This window comes from Drosophila bipectinata, chromosome 2R (genome assembly GCF_030179905.1).
Source record: "Drosophila bipectinata strain 14024-0381.07 chromosome 2R, DbipHiC1v2, whole genome shotgun sequence".
NCBI lineage: Eukaryota > Metazoa > Arthropoda > Insecta > Diptera > Drosophilidae > Drosophila > Drosophila bipectinata.
In genome coordinates, this window is record NC_091737.1 from 25,290,779 (window position 1) to 25,302,550 (window position 11,772).

Here is an 11,772-nt window from a genome sequence, read left to right on the forward strand (position 1 = left end):
GAAACCCAAAAGTATGCCAAATATAAACAAGAATTTACAAATATGTAAGCCATTTTAATAAAATTTATGTCAGAGTGGGCAAAATGTGTTGCTGAATATACTCCAGGACTTCATTAATGGTATTGTAAACTTTAATTGGCTGCATGAAAAAAAGAAACATATTAAAAGGATCCTGTTTCTTAAGCATTTCATCAGTACTCACATCTTTTTCGGAATTGATGTTTGTGCTGGGTGTTTTTTCTTGCTCTGGCTCTGAAAAAGGCTCCGGAACAGGATCCTTGTACCCCGACTGGCAGCTCTCCTCGCATTCCTCTGCTGGTTGCTGGTAATCGTAGCTCTGATCCCCATGGCCGTTCTCCCATAGTTTATTTTCATTCAAGTAGCTGATTTGCTTGGAATCCTGATGAGATTCATCGCCATCGCGTACCCACTGGAACTCGATAATCTGCCAGCCAGTACCGTTGAAATTAAAGTCGATCATGAAACGCAGGTGGTCGCGGGGACCAAGGAATAGCCGCTCACTGGCCTCCTGGACCCGGGCCTCCAGCTGCTCCTCGGCCTTCCGGAAAATACCACGCAAGTCGGCGGAATACGGCTCCCCTCGATCTCCATAACCCCCGTCGTATGGCCGCGGATCGTGACGATACTTTCCACTATTATCTGGCACATACCAGCCAGCACCTCCATGTAGTTCCGGGACGTACTTCCCGGGTCGGGACCGTGTGGGCGGAGGGTCCTCCTTCTCACCCTTGACTAGAGCTATGAGCACCAAAGTCAGCAGTAAGCGTGCGTCCATGTCGGCTTCTAGATTATGTCTGATTCTGAGACTAGGCGACCCCTGGCCATTTTAGTGTTAGCCGGTCTCATCACGGCAATAACTCACAAGCTTTATGGCCAAGTCAACGTCGTTTAATTGGCTTAAATATGGGCGGGAACCGAGCTGATTCGGTGGCAAGTGTTTCGATATCGGGTAAAAATTCTTTGCATACTAACAAGCCATTTAAAGACAACTTAGTTGGCAACTCGTTTGCATTGGCGCATGTGACCTTTAACCTTTCATCTATGCATGGAAATTGGGGGCAAAAAAATTAAAGAAATATAATAAAATTAATTAGGCATTAAATAAATATGAAATATGTAGGTAAAATATTATCGCTTCTTCCTGGGAGACAGAGGTTCAAATCACTCACCTCTTGCTTAATCTTTCAATGAATCTTCCAAGCCGATACGATCATCCAGTTTTACTCGAATATTGATCGATTGGGGGAATGAGTTTCAATTTGTTGTGCTTTTCAGCAAATCCCATAGGATCAAATGTAATTAGTGTCGTTTAAATCAAATTTAAAACGCATCATAAACAATAAACACGCTCGTTTTGTTTTAATGAGCATTAATAACAATAATAGCTGTCAATCAAGCTGGCGGTTCGGTCAATGGATTCACTTTGGGAGTCATTAATCACTCGATCAGTGTCTCGATGAGTTGAGAAACCATGTCTAGAATGTGAAATTGAATACTGGCACGCCCCCTCCCGTTCTGCCAACAAGATCTGAACTATTGCCCGCAAACCTTGCGCATATTTGGATTATTCGATCATGCTCAGGAAGTGATGAGTTGTTGATGAGTTGAAGATCAAAACTCTTTATGATTCATGGAGGTGAAGAAACCCTGTGAATCTTCGATGAGAAATTATACATTCTATTAATTTAATTGCAACTTGTTGATAAGCCCACAGGTCTTACAGTCTGAGTCTGGTTTTTGTATGATTTGTTTTGCATTTTAATTATTCATCTCAAATAAATAAAGTGAGACTGACCCTGGCAATAAGATTCTAACAATATGGTGCGTAATTTGGTGTATTGCATGCAATTAATTAATCTTGTAAGAGGCACACACGGTCGATTTAGCCTGGAGTGCATATTACTAAAACAAACATCCTTGGCAACAAGAAAACCAGACCTTTATCCAGAAAACCAGCGCCTGCAGTATTATCGATTATTCTGCGGTCATCTTCCAACCAGGGAGTTGTTCTCTGATGCTTTTAATTCGCATAATATGCGAAATTCCCTTTCGATGAGCTCATCATCCCAAAATCATTTGGCTTTTTTTGCACTTGTCACACTGAAAATTTATTTATATGTGATTTTTCCATGTTATAAAATTTATTTTAAGGTCTCCTTTACTTTATTTTACTTTTAACACCTTAAAAAACAAGAAAGGAAAGCTAAGTTTGGACGGAGCCGAAGTTGATATACCCTTGCAGTTAAAATCGGATATATATCGCAAATGTCGGATATAGTTGGCCGATCAGTATGAGAATATCATAATAAAACTAATTTATTAGAATACAAAATTTAAAAAAATGTCCCAAGCTTCTACGTCAAAAATAGCAAAGTTGGTATTTTTACTAAACACCAAATACCATTTTCGATCGTTCAAGCAGCTATAAAATATAGTCATCCGATCGTTATGAAATTTGATGGGTCTGGTAAATTGACAAAAAAAGTATTGACAAATAATTGACAATATGTTGGAAGTTTCAACTTTCTATCATCAAAACCACGAAATTTAGTTCATTTTCGATCGTTCAGTTATATGATAGCTATAAGATATAGTCGGTCGATCCATACGAAATTTTGTATGTTATATTATTTTGCTAAGCACAAAACCCATAGAAAACACAAAAAAAAAATGTTCTAACTAAAGTTATGGTTAGGTTATGGAATTTCCGATCAATCAGTTATATGCCAGGAATGTATATGATAGTCGACCGATCCGGTAGTCGACCGGCCGTTCCGACTTATATACTGTGTGCGCAGGAAAAAAGGGTGTGGGCAACGTTTCAAGTCGATAGCTTTAAAACTGAGAGCCCCGTTCGCGAAGAAACAGATAGTCACACGGACATGCTTATATCAACTCAGAAGAGGATCCTGATCAAGAATATATATACTTTATAGGGTCTCCTTCACTTTGTTGCACACTTTTGAGCAAAATTATAATACTTTCTGAAAGGGTATAATAAACAGAAGGATCTACAGAATTGATCCGATGATGTTGAGGGGAGCTTTGAACTCGGATTTTGGATCCCAGGTGTCATGTACAAGGTTCGGGATTTGGATCTCGGCATTCAAGATACCAGATACCCCACACATTCAGCGATGACTTCAATCTAATTACAACTCATTGTGACTGGTAATTTGTTTCATTGTTTTGCTCTCTGCTCCAAGTGCAGTTTGTCATTTGGCAGTCGGCTTTGTTATAATTTTTGGTTTAGGCCCGGCCCAGGGTTTACGGCCCTATGGCGTTTTGCCAATTAATTTGTTGGGTAAAAAAAATACCGGCCAATTAATGGCTGCGATTAAAATGTGAATGCGTTATTGTGCTACCAAAATCGATCCATCTATTTGGGGGCATTCGGTGGCTAAACTGGCTTCAGAGATGACCAATATTTATAGGCGTGCCTCTCTGATTTATTTTCAAAAGGCAAAACTCAGCGTCTAACTCTGGCACATGCGATGCCCCACAACTGCACTAATTAATCCAAAAGCAGAGTAAACGATAATTAAACAAACCGGGTGACCGGGTAAGACTTGAGACTTCAGCTTAGTATTTGTCAAAAAAGTTAAAATTTGTATTAAAAGAGAAACTGACAGCCGAATGTGCGCGATGCCCACGCAAAAATGAGAATAATTTATGGCAAATGCCAGAATGCACTGCCTATAAAGGTTTCATTTGTTAAGGAACCCAAATTTTAAAAGATTGTCGGATCTGAGTTGTCAGTATTAAGAGGTTAAAAATCGCGTAACTCATACATTGGAGCCGGGCGGAGAGGTCTCTGGAACGGAAAGAGGAATACCGGATCAATAACGTAATAATATTTTTGTAGTCAGTTGATAATTATTGTTTTAAACATATATAATCAAAATATTATTATGTTATCAGTTTTGGGCTTATGAGTTTTGAACTTATGAGTCTTAAATTAGAACAAATTGATAACCAAAGGTCCCTACCATTATTCACATTATGTCTCACTTTTGATAAGCAAATAAAAGTAAATAAAACTTATTAGTATGTTTCCTTAGTTTGACCTTAGGATCAGGGCTTCTCCGGCCTCTAGATAAAGGCCTCAATTGCTATGCTCTACTAGCATAATGCTCTAATTTACGAAGTATCTCATAATAGGGATAAAAAACGATTCGTAAAAAAAATAAATAAAAGAGAGAAAGAAATGTCGCTGGAGATATGTAATGTTGGGGACTTGTGGCCGTCGGTATCGCCAGCAGAAGGGTGCTCCGCGACTTAATCACATAAATTTAAACACATACATATAAGTACGAATCATAGGCGGACTAGTCATTTATCGCTGTCATAATCCGAAACTTCGAAAGCGGGCCTGGAACCCACAGTCTGTGCCCGGATACCATGGGCAGCGGCTGTGGGACTTCGCTCTCTCCGGCTTGGATCGCCCTGGTCACCCTTCTGATCCTATTGGGAGCAGGACCAGTTGCCTGCGACGGAGTTCTGAGATGCTACAAGTGCAACGAGACGGACAAAACATGCGGAACAGCTCGGAATCCGCTAGGGAATGTTTTTGAGTGTCACAACTCGACCATGTGCTTCTTTACCACCCACACCCACGTCATGCTGGCTGGCCGCAGCTGGACCAAGACCGTGCGCGGTTGTGCTCAGCAGGTGAAGATGGTACACAATCTAGTGGAAAAGAACAAGAAGTCACGTTGGGATGTAGGATACACTGTGGATAACGATGCCTACCAAGAAGGCTGCATGACCAAGGACAACGTGCAGCACTGCTACTGTCGGGAATCACTTTGCAATTCATCTCTTAATCTGAGACTCGATCTTGGACTGCCAGTACTGTTGATATTGATGTTCCTGGGAAAGTTACTTCTTCCGGTCTAGTCGTTGTGTGACACTTTTAGGGGTGTGCTTATTGAGATACTCGTACTTCCGGGGAATGTGTCGAGGCCTCGAAAATAGTTTTAAGAAGATTAAAGACGATTTAAGAGCGACAATTTTACAGTGTTGAAGCCTTGTCAATAAAGCGAGAATAACATAATAAATAACATTTAAAACCTAAACAAACTCGTTTTGACATTGGATATGCCTTAAAAGATTAATATCTAGTCGAAATGTTGTGTTTTTGAAATGCAAGATTTGGTTACCTGGGAAGGTAAGGTCAAGTCCCTGGGGAATATATATAAAAATGTGGCATATACTTTGCACTGGAATAATAAAATAACACCAGCAGCACTGCTGCGGTGTCAAGATCTGATATCTGATTTGAATAGCATGCAAATCAAGTGCCAACGGTCTGATCATCACAAATCGAACTTGTAATTGATTAAAAAGTCATTGCATTTAAATATTTATTAAGTATTTGTGACTTTTATGAATGCTCCTATATAGATATCGTGGCGAAAAAACCGAAAAAATCGAAAAGCCGTTCGCAATATAGCACAACAATAACAGCACGCGCCATGATTCACACACCAATCTGCCATGCCGGGTGATCTTCCTCCTCATTCTCTTACCTCCGGTGATCTCGTCTCGGTTACCCAGATCTGGGTTCAGCGTACGACCTTTGGAGTGCAGTGACTGTGACGTGGTATCGACACACGGTACGCGCCAGTATCCAACAGCTCAGCATTCTGCCTGAATACTCCATGTTGGAATCCCGGCATTCTTCGCGTTAATCTTAGTTAATGCGGAGACTATTATTAATCGGCAGAAGAAGCTTAACCATTTACTCTGAAAATCTTTCCTCGTATTCTCAGGCACTGAAAAGAAGACTTATTTTATAGATTCAGTAAAGAAATCAATTAAATATTTAGTTATGTTCCATACCTTAAATTAAATCTAGGATTAATATTTTTATACCCTTGCAGAGGGTATTATAATTTTGTCCAAAAGTGTGCAACGCAGTGAAGGAGACATCTCCGACCCTATAAAGTATATATATTCTTGATCAGGATCACCTCCTGAGTTGATATGAGCATGTCCGTCGGTCCGTCTGTCCGTCTGTCTGTCTGTCTGTCTGTTTCTACGCGAACTAGTCTCCCAGTTTTAAAGCTATCGTCTTGAAACTTTGCACACACCCTTCTTTCCTTTGCACGCAGTATATAAGTCGGAACGGCCGGGATCGGCCGACTATATCCTATAGCTGCCATATAACTGATTGATCGGAAATGGTATAACTTTGGTGTTTTTAAAGTTAGAGAGTTCAAATTTGACATGAGAGTTACTTTTGGCAAAATAATACGACATGCCAAATTTCATAAGGATCGGCCGACTATATCCCATAGCTGCCATATAACTGAACGATCGGAAATAACCCAACTTTCGTGTTTTTGAAGATAGAAATCTTAAACTTCGTACAAATACTACTTTTGGTCAGATAATCAGACCTACCAAATTTCATAAGGATCGGCCGACTATATCCTATAGCTGCCATACAACTGACCGATCGGAATTGACCCAACTTTTGTGTTTTTGAATATAGAAAGCTGGAACTTGGTACAGATTATATTTTTGGTCAGTTAATCCGACCTACCAAATTTTATAACGACCGGCTTATCTTATAGCTGCCATATAATTGAACGATCGGAAATGGTTTTTGGTAGAAATACCAACTCTGGTATTTTGGAAATAGAAATTTGGGGTTTTTTTTAGATTCTATATAATAATAACTTGAGTTATATTATCATATTCTCATAAGGATCGGCCAACTATATACGATGTTTGCGATATATATCCGGTTTTACCTGCAAGGGTATATTAACTTCGGCTCCGCCCGAAGTTAGCTTTCCTTTCTTGTTTTTAATATTATACATATTATACCTTCAATACTTAAATTTTTATCTTAAATAGAAGTAATTTATTTAAAACTTATGCAAAGGGATAAGTATTCCTTGAACTCTTTGAGTACCGGGTATGAATATTCATTTATACGTTTTATAATTTGATGATATTATTTCTATATTTGTGCTTGTAAAATTATTAAATAAGTTATCAAATTTTAAATAAAGGCATAATAATAAACAATTTTTTTTTTTTATTTACCTATTTTGTAAACCAAAGAATCTTAGATATTATTCTTCTTTTTTATTCTTTTTTTGATTATTCTTTTGATTATTCTTTTCTTTACTCAAAAGTTTGTTTCTTACTTTAATGCTATGAACAATATATATACATTTATTCATCAATTTTAAATAATAGAAAAAGCCATAATCTTTCAAATAGAATAAACATTTTGATTTCCAACTTCATGGCTTGGTTTCCATATAAGAGGTCAGACTAAACTTGAACGTTTGCAGATTAATCTTTTCTTTCTATGAGGTAACTATAATCTTGGCTTTAATCTTTTGATACGAAACCGTTAAGGACACATTCCAAGCCGATCCCCAAGCTGTCACTGTCAGCTCCTCGGTGTCAACATTTTCTACAAACGATTAAATTCATTTTTTTAACCTTTTTCTTTTTTCCGATTCCGGTTATACATATACAGATACCCAAGATATATGCTGTGAACCCCGAACTGAAAATCCCAAACCCCGAACCTCATTTACCCCATACCCTGTTCCTCATCCTCAGCGCCATCTCCATGTCGATCTCCATGCTTCGCTTCAATATTAATGCATTTCGCGTTGCGACAGTCGTGCGCATTGTCTGAACCGTTTCTTATTTTTATTATTTGTATATTTTTTTTGCCATATTTCCGCTGGTGGGTTATTTATGATTTCATTACGGGAATTTTATGGCGCTTCCGAGTGCCTTCAGGTAGTTGGGATATGTATCTCAACGTTTTCATCGGTTGCCACAACTTGTTAGCTTCGGATTTAAGCTGTGAAGTTAATGGGCGGAGTTATCGGAAGTATGGTATTAATGGTTTCCATTGCCGGGCATTAAAGAAATAAAAACCTATGTAAATAAAAGCCTAAAAATAGGAATCAACATGGTAAAATTCCTTTTAGTCACCTTCTTGAATTAAAACAAAAACGTTTCTTCCCTGCTAGACTAATAAACATTTTGTTTAATTAATAAACAAGTGACGTCTTCATTGACCCAAACCTCACCTTCAATTATCAGCTTCATAAAAATGGATCCAAAAACTGATTCGGTCGACTTGTTCGGTAGAATTTCGAATGACAATGCTCCATAAAAACATGGGAATTTCTTTGCACAAATCTGTGTAAACAATATACAGAATGATGAGTCATCAAAAGGCCAAAATCATTGTAACATAGTTAAAAGGAATTTTTGATCGATGAACCTTTTTTGTTTCTGGTCCAGAACACAATAAGTTAAATTGGTTAATTGATTATATATGTAATTACAAGTATTTGCGCCACTGATGCTTATATAAATTATTGTTTTTGGGAGCCAAGTCTGAGAAGAACTGAGCCGGCTAATCGTCTGCCTAAAAAACGAAAGGGAGCAGCTTCTCAGAGCTCCTCTCCACAAAAGATTTAATTGTTTTTAGCTTTAATTTTTTTTTTTTTTTCGTGGAGATGAACCGAAGTAAACCGACGAATCTCTCGGAGAATTTTTAGGAGCGTCGAAATGCGTCGAGAGAAACGCGATCCGCGATCTGAGATTCAGATCTGAGTTTTGTGACTGCGACTGCGAACCTGGCATATTTCTATATAAATCTGGTGTACTTGAACGGTAACCAAACATTCCTGTTGCAATCGCCCTCAGAGCAGGATTATACAGTCACATCAGTTCACAGGACATTACTTCCCAAATAGGATACAGGAATTCAAATCAACAAACATGTTCACCAAGTCCATCCTGTGCTTCTCCTTGGTGGTGGTGAGTAGTGAATGGATTATCCTTACAAGTGTGAATCCAAATATCAAATAATTCAAATATCAAGTCTTTGAAAAAGTCTGAAATATTATTTTTGGGAAAGTCAGACATCATCTTCAAAATCCGCAAGTGAATTCTGCATGATGTGTGGCCAAAAGTCAATTCAACTGCCGGTTTAACCCTCCCTCTTAGTTCTTAAAAAAAAATTATCCAAATTGATTAGATTTAATGGCTAAAAAATCCCCTTTCGCAGGCCCTCTTTGCTGTCTGCCACACCAGTCCCGTCCCCGATGACAATGGCAAGTATACGGTTTCACCACATAATTCTAACGACGGCCGTTATCGCGCCCAAGACGATGGACGTTACCATGCCAGTTCCCAGAACGAAGGTATTTTTGAGAAATCGAGTCAAAAATAATCCTGCCACGCCCACTGACTGCATGCCGATGAAGCTGACGCCTACTAACTGAAATCGAAACTGAAAAGCAAGCCACGACTTGCCCAGATACTAACTATATAGTATAGACTATATATAACCAATAATCCCATTGTATATATAATATTGTGAATACTCGATGATAATCGATAACACACTTTTTCCAATAATCTTCTGACTCTCCGCAAAGTTCAAGCTCAAGGCTGCCAAATTAATTAGCGAAAATGTAAATAGAAATGCAGTATTTAGTATACGTTTTAATCTGCCTTGAGCTGAGCTTCAGTCACTAACAAAAAACAAGAACCTTTCTTATTTTAGCACCATTGTATTAAACACTCAATCTCTTATAGGCCGGAGTGGTGCACAGGATGGTTTAGGTAAAACATTGAAGCACACAACGCCCATTTTGCACAAAACAGTCATCTCATTTCACACAAAAAGCAGATGGAACTTTGGCTTACTTTGGGTAAACCCGAAATTCAAAAATCTAAAATGAACTCTCAAACAACTGCAAGTTTGTACACAAAATATAAAGAAACTAATTAATTCTGTAAATATCTACTGGTAGATATGTAAAATTTGAATAGTTTCAACCTCAGATCACTCACCAAAGACACTCAAACAAGTCTTGTTATTTTATTAACCCTCTAACTAAAGTTTTATTTTAATCCTCAAGGTCGCTATCACCACATGCCCCAGCCCTACCAGCATGTAAGCGATCATCGCGAACTGGGAATTTACCATCACATACCATATCCCTATGATGGTGGTTATGGACCGTATGCTGGCCTCAATATTCCCTATGTCCACGATGCCAGGCCCTACAAGTGAGTCTGACTTGGCAACTAGCCAAGATGATACTTATGTATATTAACCAATCCTAATTAACTTACAGCCACGACCTGTACACAGTAAGTAACGCTGAGTTTAATGTACCAGAAATCCGCTTGGAGTACGGCTTCCCCGATCATGAACCGCAAAACCATCTCCAACCGAGCACCCAGTACTAAGATATCCCACGATCCCTCCACGATTTCCGATATCCGGCCACCACAGAGAACCACATTTTCCCAAAATTTAAATTCCAAAACCCATGCTTTCATAACCCACCCAAGCAAAAGTGATATCCTGCATGACCCCCAACCTTTTCCCTCCAAAAACACCGCAACCCTGCCACCACACATGCATGCCAACTACACGCATACACCTGGCAACTCACAACCAAAAGAAAACGAATATGAATACAAAAACACCCACACCAACCATCGCAGTCCACGACCACGAAGAAACCAACTACAACCACCAAGAGGACGACGACCACCACCACCACGACCACCACTACGCCCAGGAGTATCCTGTTCAATTACGACGATGAGGGTCGCCACAAGATCCTGCACCAGGAGGAGATTCGGAAGAAGGACAAATACGATCATGCGTAAGTGTAAATATAATTTTTTTCTCTTAGTTCCCGATCTATTATTTATTTATTTGTTCCACGACTAGTTTCCTGACTGAGAACGGCATCTATGGCGAGGAACAGGCCAAGCTCCACCACAATGGTGGAACCCACGCAAAGGGCTTGTATGAGTACACTGGCGACGACGGCAAGCTATACCGCGTGAACTACCACTCCAACGACGGCGGCTTTATGCCCGAGGGCGAGCACATCCCCACTCCGCCCCCAATTCCCGAGGCCATCGCTCGCGCCCTCAAGTACGTGGAGGAGCAGCATAAGGCACAAGGTGGAGCTCAGTTCGACCACCGAGGTTTTCGCATTAACCACATGACCAAGGAAATTAAGGCGCAGATCAAGTCCATGCACACAAAGAAGCTGTCCAAGGAGCTGACAGAGCAGATCCGAATGCTGGAACACGAGATGGAGTTGGCCGAGGAGGAGGAGCGCGAGGAGCAGAAGCGCGAGCGCGAGCAGATGGCGGCACTGAAACACTAAGATACAGTATCCAGTGCAGTGCCCCTCCTCATCCATAGCCACAAGTCCCACTAACCCCTGAAGAGTTCCCAAAAAACACGTCCTAGTCCACTTAGAACCCAAAAACCCAACTCCATTCCCCCCCCCCCCCCAACCCCCCGCATTTGCCGAGTGAACATTCCAGGCAAAAACTATAACAAGCTATCGCAAAACCACAAAAAAAAGGATCCACTAAAAAATTTATGAAATTGTGAAAAATTCAAGTGGCAGCCGGAAAATGTTCGTATTTATGTTATTTCGTGTTTATTCGTATCCGACGAACCTTTCGAATTTGTTGCTATGCATAAGATAATAAGTATGTTATGTGGTTTATACGCAATAAAGCCCACTAAATATTTTGTTATAAATTACAAGAATTTCATTCTCAAGAACTCGAAGATCAGTCATATTAAATAGCCCTTGAAACCTGGAGGTCACATCACAATTGATAATCGTGTCTGACATTTCGGCGATTTGAATTAAAAATTTTCAATACACAATAAACACAATACGGGCTGCTAAATATTAATGGGTTTGT

At 39.6% G+C, this 11,772-nt stretch overlaps 3 protein-coding genes across 4 annotated transcripts; 2 read left to right on the forward strand and 1 right to left on the reverse strand.

Moving 5' to 3' along the window:
- Positions 1-33: 33 nt before the first annotated feature.
- LOC108133775 (uncharacterized) lies at positions 34-881 on the reverse strand. Its single transcript, XM_017253841.3, has 2 exons — positions 203-881; positions 34-139 (listed from the first exon to the last, which is right to left on the reverse strand). Exons 1-2 carry the CDS (start codon positions 794-796, stop codon positions 65-67), a joined length of 669 nt encoding a protein of 222 aa, XP_017109330.2. The 5' UTR covers positions 797-881; the 3' UTR covers positions 34-64.
- Positions 882-4,381: 3,500 nt separating this feature from the next.
- Positions 4,382-5,054, forward strand: LOC108133780 (uncharacterized). The gene has a single exon (XM_017253848.3). It carries the CDS (start codon positions 4,423-4,425, stop codon positions 4,918-4,920), a length of 498 nt encoding a protein of 165 aa, XP_017109337.2. The 5' UTR covers positions 4,382-4,422; the 3' UTR covers positions 4,921-5,054.
- Positions 5,055-8,679: 3,625 nt separating this feature from the next.
- Cpr49Ac (Cuticular protein 49Ac) lies at positions 8,680-11,600 on the forward strand. Of its 2 annotated transcripts, none has more exons than XM_017253845.3 (7): positions 8,680-8,832; positions 9,083-9,218; positions 9,616-9,642; positions 9,942-10,092; positions 10,161-10,176; positions 10,537-10,700; positions 10,769-11,600. In XM_017253845.3, exons 1-7 carry the CDS (start codon positions 8,794-8,796, stop codon positions 11,214-11,216), a joined length of 981 nt encoding a protein of 326 aa, XP_017109334.2. In that variant the 5' UTR covers positions 8,680-8,793; the 3' UTR covers positions 11,217-11,600. The 2 variants fall into 2 exon arrangements, with proteins under 2 accessions (XP_017109334.2, XP_017109335.2); XM_017253846.3 differs by having other exon boundaries at positions 8,681-8,832; positions 9,083-9,128; positions 10,769-11,599.
- Positions 11,601-11,772: the final 172 nt, after the last annotated feature.